Genomic DNA, 12,914 nt, shown 5'->3' with positions numbered 1-12,914 from the left:
TTAAATATATAAATTGAATTTATTTTTATTACTATAATCAATTAACAATTAATTCAGAATCAATTTAAAATCAATTTAAAATCAATTATTAAATATTTTTATCTTAATATATTTTAAAATTCTGTAAAATATCTCTTTATATTCTATATGAATTTGTCTGTTCATTTAATTGATTATGAATCAGCTATACATGCTTTGATTGGTTGACAAACTGAGTGAATGAGAATGAGTGAATTGAAAGGTTGAGTGAATTAAAAGATTGAGTGGATTGAAAGGTTGAAAGTCAATTACCAACTGATTATTACTGTATTGTTGCGAGGTCAGGGTCATGATTATGTAACGAGGTCAAGTGGCGCACTTAGCGAGGTCAAGTTTTCTGTATACACGTGTATGACCTCTTATTTCCCGACACCTATTCTCTATATAAATAAGAATTCAATCAATTCTTTGAAAGATAATCAACTAAGACTGGGAGCTAGAGTCAGAGCTAGTGTCAGAGCCTGGACTTATGAGATTTCTGTGTTTTTAGGCTATAATAGCAGAATATTGTAGAATAGAGAGTGATGAAATCCAAATTTTGTATGTAATATCCACGCCAGTGTGGCTCAGCCTTATCTCGGTAAACTTAGCCACTCCACTCCGAGCTAACCCGATCCGAATTATTGACACCTTCTGCCAAGTCCTGCTAAACATCTGAGCCGAATCCCCCGGGCAGACACTAAACCTAAATGAGACATCACCGGGAAAACTCTTCCCGAGCACGTGAACTTGACGAAAGTTCTAAAGGAGTTTAGTTGGTCGCGCTAATTTGAAAATATCCAGCGGAGAGGCTGAGCATGCTGAGATAAGCGGCGTGGAGTTAGTTAACTAACTTAGAGCCCTGGCTCAGATGACCTGTGCCACGGGGCTTTCACCTCGCCCGCACATGATCCACCTACATCTCATAGAAGCAACAGGTGTTCTTAGAGCAGCTATTAACAATAAAAAGATAATAATTGAGCCTATTCAAACGTGTTGGCAGTGCAGTTCTTTTAAAAATATACGAAAACACGTCGGCCGGGTCATATGTGGAATGGACCGGATGGTTAAGTTTATTTAATCTTGGAGAAGCTACTTCATGGACTGACCGATCGATCGCATTGTGAATCACGTGATATTGGAGCGACTTTAGTGGCAACACTTCTAAGCCTTCTATTTTTATTTTATTTAATTTTTATTTAAATATTTTTATACTATTTTGCTCATCTGGGTATAAAAATAATTATTGAATATTATTAACTACATAGTAGAAATAGAAATTTCCTTTAAAATCTCATTAATACAAGATAGTATTTTCTTAAAATTAGAGAACAGAAGATTTAATCTCTGAAAATGAAAGCCCTCAAAGAATATTGAGACTCAAAATATCAAAGATAATAATTGTGTCAGTGTCTCACCCGTCGCTGTTCCTCAGCCTGTCAGAAACAAGCAGTGAGTGAGGCACGGGCACAACAATTAGAGGATGTTACTGTGTATATAGAAGCTGCCGGGTTCAAGATCTTAGTTAGATCAAAAAGAGTATAAGACGCCCGCAGGCTAGCCACGTGCTCCTATTCTTATATTGTGGTACCTTACCCGCTCCGGCGGCCCGACCCGATTAAGTTTATTACTTGCGAGAGACTAAACAGTCGCATCTAATTAACAAACATCCCAGTGCCTACTGTTACAAAGAGCCATGAATCACAGTTAGACAAAGCAGAATAAAATATCACAGAAAAAAGAAGATTAATACATCATGAAATAAACAGTATACATAAGAACATAGATAAGAGACTGAAAATATAAAAGAGAGAAAAAGATTCAAATATTATATTAATAAAAATCTTTAATCATATGACTAGAAAAAGAATGAGAGAAGCAAATAACAGCAAAAACTTTGATTGAAGTAAGTAATAAAAACTATAAATAAACTATCAGCTACCACCAATCATTATAGTTATATACATATACATATATATATCATTAGATAGATCTCTCTTTACATCTGTCAAATGAGCACATTAATCACACAGTTGTTAACTTCTGCAATGCACCAAGATCAGAATTAAGAATTGAAAAAGATTTAAGAATAAGATCTTCAATATGAGAATCGTATTCTTTTTGTTTAACTTGATGCTGAGCTTTCATCTTGCAGCTGTTGCAAGCGGTGCTGCAGTGATGATGAATAGAAGTGTGAAGGTGAGTTGATACCACTTCTTTACTATCTAGAAAGTCTTAAAACTTCCGAAAACCATGATCTGATATAATAGAGTAAGAAGGCCAGCAACGATACCGATTCTGAGTCTCAACCCCCGGGTCTCTCGGATCCTGCGGGTAAACCCAGTAATCCTAACAACCCTGATCATGATGAGCTGCACAACCCAGGGCAGAAGCGGTGGGACCCGCTGGGCAAGTCCTTCATTCGCAGGGGTCCATTAAAACTCCCACCCTCAGAATGCAAAAAGCACAGTTGCAAAAAAGATGATGAATGCAAGTTCCTTGGATGTACATTTTGCCATTTCACTTCTAACTCAGGTCTTGGTTATTGTATCTGAGAGTGATGTTGATCTATTATTCAAGTTGTTGCTATTGTTGTGAGATTTTTTCTCTTACTTTGTTTTTCTTTTGTTTCTCTTCTTTTTTCTTTTCTACTTTCTTGAGAGCATTGCGAGAAAAATGAAGATAGAGTTGATATGACAGTCTATTGAGAAAAATAAAGTTACAGTTGATATGACAGTCTATAGTAATAAATGAGTAGAATCTCCTCAGGTGTATAGAGCCTCTTCAGGTATAGAGTCTCACCAGGTATAGAGTACTCTCAAGTATAGAGTCCCCTCAAGTATAGAGACCCCTCAGGTATAGAGACCTCTGGATAGAGCTTCAGTGACAAAACATACAGCGCTCCACCACGAACTCGCTCAATTCTTCGAATAAGAAACCGGCGATAGATCCACCGAATAGCCCTCGATCCTACGAGCATTTTGACCCCAATACCAACCTCATACCCTGTGTGGTGGTGGAGTTATGCAACCAAACGTGGTTGGAAGCCTCTGTGTACCCCTACCACGCCACAACCCTGGGTCAAATTGCCATACAAATTGTAAGGTGAGGAGACCTAGCTCTATGCACCAATCCTCTTGATTTTGGAAGATTCCCAACCACTGATTGTGGAGATATTTGAAGCATAATCTCTGTGAAAACCCTGTCTATTTTTGATGTTCCAAAACATCAATGCCAAGTCTCATACACATAACTGTGGAAGGTTGTAAAGCTTGCTTGATTGAAAGGTTGCTAGCTTGTGGGAAGTTATATGGTGGAAGGATTAGTAAGCCAGATCACGTAACCTGACACACCCACTCACCAGAGTAACTATACACGATGCTACATACAAAATTCGCCTTCAATCTCTTTTATCTTAATATTCTCCTTCCAACGCGTATATTTCATCGTTCCAAGTGGTTTAGTAAGCCCATCCGCCGCGTTCTCGGCAGATGGAATGTATTGGATAGATATCTTGTTCTTGCGGACGAGATCCCGAAGGATGTGGAAACGGACCTCTATATGCTTCGAGCGGCGCGGAATTGCTTCGGAAGAGGATAGCTCTATGGCGGACTTATTATCGGCATGGATTGTATAAGCGAGACCATTGGCTGTGGTGGGGATGGGGTGATCATCGGCATCCAGATTATTGAGACGGGATGGAATGAATCCAGCGTCTTCTAGAAGCTCGCGGAGACAGACAAGCTCATATGCGGCCTTGGAGGATGCAATATATTCGGCCTCTGTTGATGATTTGGAGACCCCAGTTTGACGGCAGCTCCGCCATGCAACGGGGCCACCTGCCATATAGATGATATAACCGGTGGTTGAACGGGATCCTGGATCCCTACCGGCCCAATCGGCGTCTGCGTATGCCACAGGTTCAATATCGGCATCCCTGTGATAGGTTATACCCTCATTGATTGAACCCTGTAGATATCGGAGTGTACATTTGAATGCGGTCACCATATCAATCTGCAGGATGTACCAGCCCCGGGATGCCGAGATCGCCATGAGAGCTCGGGAGGTGGATGCAGAGACAACAGGTGCAAAGGTCCTTGAGTAATTGACCCCCTTCTGTTTCAAACAGTTGACCTCTTTAACGCAGGCCTTGTAATAATATTTCCATTCCATGGAAGCTCTGGCGCGCGTGAGGTTCTTCGGGATCGGAAGTGCAGCAATCTCGGGATCAGAAGATAGGTCTTCATGACTGTCCCCCACTGAAGATTCCCCCACTGAAGATTCCCCCACTGTATATTCCCCCATTGTAGATTCCCCCACTATAGTGATATCCCTTGTAGATGTCGGAGGGTCATCAGATTCAACTGTGAGTTCCGGGGAATTCAGTGTATTCTGCACCAAAAAAGTAGATATTCTCGCGGAAATTTCATAATCAATCTGTTGGAGCTACTACACAAGCCCTAACCCACGTGACCCACACACATATATTTAGCTTTCACTAGCTACTAGTTAGATAACAATAACAACCAACCACGTTCAACCTCTCTCACACAATCCACCAATTATTAGTGGGTACGAGAAATAATGGACACTCAGGTTGGATTTCCTCATCAATGAACAGATCATCAGTTGATGAGTCGGGAGTCGCTGAAGGAATCTCTGAAGGAATCACTGCAGGAATTGCTGCAGCGGGTAGGCCTGGTGTCGCCGAAGGAATCACCGCAGCCGCTTTACAGGCCACATTGAGTAGGACCTTCAGGTTGTGTGTAGTCGGTATCGATGGATCGGCAAGATGGAGGTCCTCCTGGAAGATGACGTCTTTTGATATGTATAGACACCCATTGGAGGGGTCAACCAATCTCATATCCCACAAAAATCAATTCCTTGGAGCGGGAGATCATCTTATAATATTTGCAGGTCTCTGAATGCTGTACAGTCATACTGGAATGTGTCAGCAGATATCATGACTCATTCCAGTATATACAGTACAGATTTAACTTGAATAGATTTAGATCTATCACTTTTTCAACTAAATACATCATTGAACTCTATAATATGAATCTAACTGTCAGCTTGACATGCTTGATGAGTTGTACAGAGTTATACACAGAATCTACTGAACAGAAGGCCTTATACGGCCCTGGACGGGGTCACCGAACAGGCCCTAAATATACAAAAACAAATAGCGTAAACAACACGCACCAAAACACCTACCCGCCGTAAAAACAATCGCCAGTGGCCTTATTAGGGGTGGTGGCCCATCTCGGCTCGGGTATCAGGAGATCTGGGATCAGAGATCTGGGATCTGGGATCTTCTTACATGGTAGGGCGGGCGCATTCATAGGCTAAAGAGTACGGTAGGTACGCAGTACGGATTGCCAGCAATAAAAATATTGACATATTATGACGTAGCTCCATCATCTTCAGCTACTTTTGGCTATTAAGGGGTGCCTGTCCGTTGCCGGATGAGAGTGACTTATTTTCTCAAGTGTATCTGTTCGGTTTCATAGAAAGTGGAGATTGTTGTGATTATGAAGCGGATATAAATAAGTTAGGCTAAAAATATATATATTAAGTACTCTGATAATGTATGTAAATAAATATGTTATGTCAAATAGGCAAGGTTAAGATGTCAAAAAGAACGGGACTATAAAAAATAAAATAAAATAATGCATGGTAAAATGTACTGTACGCTATAATATCGAATAAAATATCAAATAAAATAAACCGCCATAGCGAACAACGGTTGAACCACGCAAACCCCCCAGGGAAGAAAAAAAAAAATGAAAATGAAAATGAAAAGATATGAAAACTATGGAAAAATGCAACCGGGCCATGGAAATACAACGACCCGCGCCCCGCTGCTCTCTGGGAAATTCCTCTCCGCCAGAATAGAATACGCGAAAAAGGGAAATGAATTCGCAGAAGGATATATAACAGAATAATATATTATCAAAGAAATATGCAAGGTTAAAAAAGCAATGTATTTAAAACATAAAAATAGGGGGAAATAGATTATATAAACGTGACGTTTCAAGGGCATCGACAAGGAAAGGGCGAAAAGGAAAAAGAAAAAAAAGGGGGAGGGTATCGATGTTGGAATAAAATTCCACCGCATAAGCTAAACACATGGGCCGAACAAAAAAGGGGGTGGAAGAAATCAGAGGGGAACTAACAAGGATAAAAATCACAGTGAATATGAACTGTCTGGCTTCGCATTGCGGAATAGATAAACAAAAGGGATGCGTTGCGAGAGCGGAGCGGAGGGGCGAGAAACATAGTTAGGTGAATAGGATAAGTAGGAAATCGACGATGTCTCCTTCCAGTATTAAATAGAGATACAACAAGAAAGAATAGGGGGTAAAAAATAAATCACGGAGGAGCAAGTAAATGAACAAAACAAATGTACGCAATAAGAGTAAATATGCAAGAAATCAAACGTAAATAGATGAGAAATATCAACGACAAACACAAAACCAGTCAAATTGAAATGCAACAGATGTTGAGAAAGAAATCGGGTCAAATGCTGTTAAAAAAGGTCCGGTCGGACACAAAACGCCCCCTAAACCAGACTCTGCCACCTCATGGACCAACGCCAGCCATGCAACCTATCGAGACCGTGAATATTCGAATCAAAGAGGAAATGTTAAAGCTGTATGACTAGATCCTAATTCATCTCCATAGAATATTCGTCTTCCTCTTTGAAGCTCATCCCAGCATGGCCAGATGTATTCCAGTATTGCGGCTGAGCTCCACCACTGTTGGTTCCGCTCCCGCCACTGTGAAAGGCCGGGCTAAGGCTCTGTGGGCTCAAGATATCGGGCTGTAAAGCCTCTCCAGCAATGTTGGTATGTTTGGGAACACGGAGCCCACTTCCGGGTGCTCGACTGTACGAGAAGGTATTCGGGTCATTCTTCTCCATGGCATCAATAAGTTCAGTGCGCATGCGCTTCTCCTCTTCGGTTTGCTCGAATGGCCAAGTTCCACCAAGGGAGGTAATCAACTCCGCCAGCTCATCTTCCTGTTGAAGCTTGACATGCATAGCCCACATTAGATCCCTCGTCCAACCAACGGCACCATTCAAAATATCGCCTTTGTTGGGGCCTTTCTCCTTTTCTTCAATCGGCAAGCCCATGGTGATGTTTCCAGCCGTGGCTCGACGTCCGCTTCCTCCAGCAAGCAGGGATGTGGCAGCATTTGTAGGGCTCAAACCCGATCCAGTGGTAGAATTAGCGAGTGCCGAGTTATTGACAAGCTGTTTCCGAATCTTGTCATCCTCCAGGCGATGGTGGGGGACGAGGTGAGAAAGGTCCTGAATTCGTTCATTGATATTATCGCGTCTCCGACGTTCCACCATGTTATGCGACGCACGTCGACGCCGTCTCTTGGCCTCCTGTGATTCCAAACTCTGTGCGCTAGTAGAGTGATGATGTCCATGAACTAAGTCAACCTTGGTGGGTAATGAAGCATGCTTTCCGGACTTCAATATTTCAGAGATTCCCGTATGATGAGACGGGTGTCCTGGGGATGAAATGGGAGAATCGATCAATGACTGTGCGCTACCGGGGGTGCCATCCCATTGATTCGACAACGTTTTCTGGTGGCGACTCTGTAAACTGACCGCCCGCATTGGTTGTGAGGGGAAACTACCCGAGTCCGGTGTTCCAATATTAAGTCCTGCAATCGCAGGCGTTTTTGGGGTCATTGGGCTCCGTGCATCAATAGAGTTCCGGTCAGCGCCGTGGAAACCTAGCCGTCCATTAGCATAGTGTTGGTCGAAATGAGTATTGACATTCATATGGGGTGACGTGGCCTGGTGTCCTTGGTTTACGCGGAACTGCTCATAGTTGAAGTTGCCACGGATAAAGGGGCTTTGAATTGGCGCTCCATCAGGGGTATTGGAGTAGACATGCGTCATTTGACCCTGATGGCTCATGGAGATACCAGTGGGTTGACGTTGCTGATCCTGGACAAAGCTTAGGCTGTTATCCCGCCCAACATTGAGGTCCAGATCCAAGAGTTCTGCGGTGTCAATGCTGGAGTTCCCGAGGTTGAAACTGGATGACAAGTTTTGCTGGGAGTTGAACGGATAAGACATGAAACCTCCATTCTGCATTGTGAGTTCGGAAGGATCGATGCCATCATTAGCCGCCGAGTTTCCGAAATTAGATCCGAAGCCGGGACTAGGCATCCCAAATGCGGAGCCCGACATCAAAAATTGATGTGGGTTACTACCCTGATCTTCGGGTTCGTTTTTAATAAATGTCGTTTCAGCCATGCCTATCGTAGACGTATACGAAGAACCTCGTCGCTAAGACCAAACACTGTGGGTGCTGGTCTTCGAAACCAGCGAACGGAAAAGGAAAAGCGAACCAGCAGTGAGGGACTACGCACAATCTTCGGGCGGAGTGTACCTGAAAATAGGTCGAAGGTGCTACAGACATCCAACAGCCCTGTCAGCGTGCATGTTCAACATCGAGATGTAGAATCAAACCATATGGGGAAGGGATAGCGCGGCTATGGAGGGAATTGGTTTTCAACCAACATTTCCTCCAGCTAATACGTAGCTGTATATTCATGATATGCAAGGTACATACCGTTTCGCAACGAGCCCTGTCGTTACAGAACACAACCAAATATATATTTGTATGTAAACGATGTTAGAGACTGAGACGGGGTTTAAATGGTATGATTCCGCGTCTTGGTACTGGGCGGGCGGAAGGGAAAACTCGAGGTGGATAGGAACGAGGCTGCCGAGGTTGAAAGGGGGGGAGAGAGTGTGAGAAGAGCGGGAGGAGAGGGAGTTAGTTGCGTTAGGCAATTGCTGGAACTGCACAGAGTAAGTGAAAGGTCAAGATAACGGAAGGCTGTAGGCTATATCAGAGTCAGGTATGTGTGTGGAGTTGGCTGGGAGTTGTCATGGCTGATCAACGATGTAAGACATGGGGCGGCGGAGGAGTCACAGCGTAAAAAATCAAGTAGAAGCTTTGACAGACGGGGGCAGAAAGAGAGGCGGTAAGAGAGGTAGCAAGTGGGGAAGAAGCGGAGATAGGGGTTGGGATGGACAGAAAAAAGCTATTGCATATAAGCAGTAGAAGGAGAGAATACCGCAAGGGTGGGGGAAAACGGAGCGCTGGGGACGAAATATATACGGATGCTGTGATGCTGTGATGTGATGCTGCTGCGATGAGGCAATAGAAGATGGACGATGATGTGCTGACATGACAGCGTGGAATTGGGACCGGACAGGCGGTGGAAGGTAGCGGAAAATAAAAAGACGGGCAAAACCAAAAATACGACAAATAAATTACCGTGTTGGCAGCTTATTGGGAGGGGGCAGTATGAATATACGGGGACGGTACAGTAATGTAATGTACAGTACCATACGCCCGTTGTTCCCGCTGGTACGGGATCTTTCTAGCCACCTTCTCCTCCTCCTCCCCCGCCAACAACAAACACCACCCATATTTCTAGATTTCAAAGGTCAAAGGCTCAAAACAACAACGAAAGAACAAAATATTAGAAGTGGAAAAGGAGAAGGACAGGCCCATGCGAGCTGTTTCATTACAACCCGGCCCCGCCTCATCAATCACCCGTCGTCCACTTGGCCAGCTTCTACCTGCCTCTGAAACTTGACCAGGGAAGAAGTTCTGTGCAAATGGAGGAGAGTATAGAAAAGGGGGTGGGGCCGATTGGCAGAACAGCGCCCAAGCAGAAGATGCACAATTCAGGCTTTGCTTCATCTGCACATATCGCCAAGAGAGGCTCCTCCTCTCGTTGACCAACTTGGTTGGGCTGCTGGCTGTGGCTGCCGCTAAAGAAAATCAACGAAGCGAGGACGGGCCTCCGTCCTGTTAAACCGCAGCTCCCAAGCCTTCGAGCGGAGAAATCGGATCTCGCGCGGGGCAAAAAAAAAAAAGTGGCTTTCATACGCGGGGACTCAGACAGTCGGGACGAACGAGGAACAACAAAACGAGAAGTAAACGGAAAACAGGAATTACAAAAACGAGCGAGGGCTCCAACTGAACAGAATGGTAATGATGTGGGAAATCAAAACGAAAGAGAAATAAAAATAAAATAAAAATAAAAAAAAGACACTCTTGCTATATCTCTTGAAAAATCAAAATGGAAGAAGTGTACTTACTAACTCGAATATATTTAGATATCTAGCTCAACTGCTGAATTCAGGGAGCTAAATCATGGAAAACACAAGGAAAACCACTGCGGGGTTTGCGTCACTTCCTCAGGATTGTACCGTACCACCAGGAATAAAACAATGCAGCTGGCTAGCTAGCTTGGATGTTTGCCTCCGTGCGATGCGGTGCGATACAATATGATGCGATACGATGCGAAAAATGCGGAATATCACAGACAAAGGAGCCAAACGTTCCGTCCTTTCTGCGCCGTGGGGTGGGCGAGGGGCGGCAGTTAAAGCAAACAGCCTGCTGCCTGAGGAATGTACACAGTATGTACGTCTTCGATGTGGGTTGGATCGCGCAATCGCCAATAGCAAATGGATAAGTCGCTGTCGCTGGTTGGTTGGAAGGTGGTTTTTTTTTCTCCCTTGAGATGACGAGGAAGTAAATAAATATGGCAAGATCCTATTGGGATGGTTTGGGCGGCTAGGATGCGGTAGAGAATGGGAAGTAGGAAGCCCCTTTAAACGCCGGGCTGGGCGAATAGTGAGTGATGCGACGAGAAGGATGGTAGAACCACAGATAGTTAAACGATAAGGGTATATAAAATGCAGTTTGAGACGGAGTAGGTAGACAGGGATGGGATGGGGTCGCGAGAGCGATAGATAGTTAAGCGGATCCAAGCGGGAGTATATAAGCAAGTGAGATTCCCTGCCGAATCAGAGAAACGGGATTCGAATCACAACAGGTGTATTTTTTTATTTTATTTTCCCTCTTCTTCTCATTAAACGAAACCGGGAGACAGACCGAAAGGAATATCATCATATCATGCAACAGATTTTGGGGGGGGGGGCCAGCGGGGAAGAAAGGGAAGCCAAACACATTTATGATTCCAGCGAAACAAAAGATCGCGCCCATCCATCATCCTGCAGCTCTCATTTGATACATGACGGCGCTGGTCATGCAGGGCGTCGATCATTTTACAATCCCCAATGGAATATCCACGAGGTTTGTGGTTTCTGGAACTAGCTTGATTTTTGATTTTTGATTTTTGATTTTTGATTTTTGCACTCGATGTGTATACACAGGATATAATTAATACATTTGTCCTGTAGGGCTAATTCGGCATGGTTCAGATAGGTATGCAACTACGGGATATATATACAGACACACTTATTACGCTCCCTGACGCATACCGCGCACACTCCCTGCTCACACCTTCTCCTCTCACTCTTGATTTCCATACCTACCAAGAGGGAAAAATCAGGGTTTGATGTAGTAGCCATAACTGTGGCTGCGCCGAACGGGAGAGGGTGGCAGATTCTCCAGACAGGAGGGGGGGTTAAGGGGGGAGGTAAGAAAAGGGTGTGGCGGTGGACACAACAGTAATAATAAGAATTTTACTATTATTATTAAATAATAAAATGGGATGGGATGGGTGGTGGTGGTGGGCAGCCAGCAGTAAATGAATAAGAATAACGAACTCACTAACTTCACTAACTAACAAGAGAAAATTAAAAAAACACACGAGAATCAAAGCCCCATGGACAAGGCAGGCAGCAAGAAAAGGAGCATCATCTTCACCATTTGTCGTCAGCTGTCGCGCGCGTCCTAGGTCGAGGGTAATGTGACTAGTTTTCTTTTCCCCCGTTATCATTAATTATTTCAGGATATAAAATAAAAGGGGGGCGGAGGAGGGAAAGGCTGGAGGGAATAATTAAATAACTTGGAGAGACAACTAGAAAGAGAACGTAAGTAGTTTGAGCAATCTTTGTTCGCCCATCCCATACCTTCTTTCGTTGCATATATACCACTTACTGGCTTGGGTGTAGAAAACGCGACCCCGGCAGAAACATAGCAACCGGCTGGCTTGTGATAGTGCTGTTGATTGGTGACAGGAGAGGGGATCTGATTCACACCACCGAGTAGGCTGTGCGTGCGTACGTGCGTGCGTGCGTGCGTGTGTGTGCCAGTAATGACAAAAAATATAGGAAGATTCTTCGGCGACTAATGGGAGTCTGAGTCTTATTGTTTCCTTCGCAAAGGGGTGTAGGTTTAAGTTTACTGTATAAGCATAAGCATCTGATTGGTATATAGTTATATGTATGTATATCAAAATCTCTCACTATCATATAGCGAAAAACTACGTAGCTATGTCCTATTTGCCCTTTTCGATGCCAGTTTATATTTTGATAGTTTGCATCTTCTAGATGTGCTTTAAAGTGATCTGCGACATGGAACTGCATAGCTAGATCAAAAGGCTGCACTTGGGGGAGGTGGGAGGTCGCTTTCGGTGAGCTGATAGCTTTCTGGGATTAGTTCGCGTTCTAGAAAATACCTTCACAAGGGTGGGAAAGATGGGTGATCCTGGAGCTCTCTTCCAAGGTTTTCTAGGGCTTTTCACGTTTTGACGCGCAGTGGTGATAGTCACCCGGCCCCGGCAATTTAAAATAGCGGTTCCCAGAAGCGGTACATCCGGAACGAGGTGTGGAGGGCATCTCGTATCTCGGATGCAAAGGGATGGTGGAGTTCTTAGCTGGGGCTCTTGTAAAAATCCCCGATGCCAAATGGGAGCTTTCTTCATACGAAGAAGAAAAAACGCATTAGTGCTTTCCATTTATTGTTTATTCCAGGAATTGTAGTTTGGCAGAGGCTAAACTAGGTTTATCCCAGACGGAATATTCCTACGGTTCCTTCTTGTTGGCCCGCAAGCTTGGACTTTGGCGGGAGGTAATACGGGGTTCCCGTGCGGCAACTTAA

The 12,914-nt window shown here is 44.1% G+C and overlaps 2 protein-coding genes across 2 annotated transcripts; one reads left to right on the top strand and one right to left on the bottom strand.

Moving 5' to 3' along the window:
• Nucleotides 1-2,121: 2,121 nt before the first annotated feature.
• Nucleotides 2,122-2,573, top strand: BDCG_05560 (uncharacterized protein; the record flags this gene model as incomplete). The annotated part of the gene is made up of 2 exons (XM_045421248.1): nucleotides 2,122-2,217; nucleotides 2,289-2,573. 2 exons carry the CDS (start codon nucleotides 2,122-2,124, stop codon nucleotides 2,571-2,573), a joined length of 381 nt encoding a protein of 126 aa, XP_045277174.1.
• A 2,988-nt stretch (nucleotides 2,574-5,561) lies between these two features.
• BDCG_05559 (HLH transcription factor) lies at nucleotides 5,562-11,718 on the bottom strand. Its single transcript, XM_045421247.1, has 3 exons — nucleotides 11,643-11,718; nucleotides 8,616-11,557; nucleotides 5,562-8,452 (listed from the first exon to the last, which is right to left on the bottom strand). The coding sequence occupies exon 3, from the start codon at nucleotides 8,294-8,296 to the stop codon at nucleotides 6,686-6,688; it is 1,611 nt and encodes a 536-aa protein (XP_045277173.1). The 5' UTR covers nucleotides 8,297-8,452; nucleotides 8,616-11,557; nucleotides 11,643-11,718; the 3' UTR covers nucleotides 5,562-6,685.
• Between the last annotated feature and the right edge of the window lie 1,196 nt (nucleotides 11,719-12,914).

This window comes from Blastomyces dermatitidis (assembly GCF_000003525.1).
Source record: "Blastomyces dermatitidis ER-3 genomic scaffold supercont1.5, whole genome shotgun sequence".
Taxonomy (NCBI): domain Eukaryota; kingdom Fungi; phylum Ascomycota; class Eurotiomycetes; order Onygenales; family Ajellomycetaceae; genus Blastomyces; species Blastomyces dermatitidis.
Note: the sequence above shows the minus strand (reverse complement) of the source record. Positions and strands in the feature narration are given on the sequence as shown.

Excerpts from the sequence above, each read along its gene's own strand:
- BDCG_05559 (XM_045421247.1), bottom strand. The coding sequence starts at position 8,296 with ATGGCTGAAACGACATTTATTAAAAACGAACCCGAAGATCAGGGTAGT.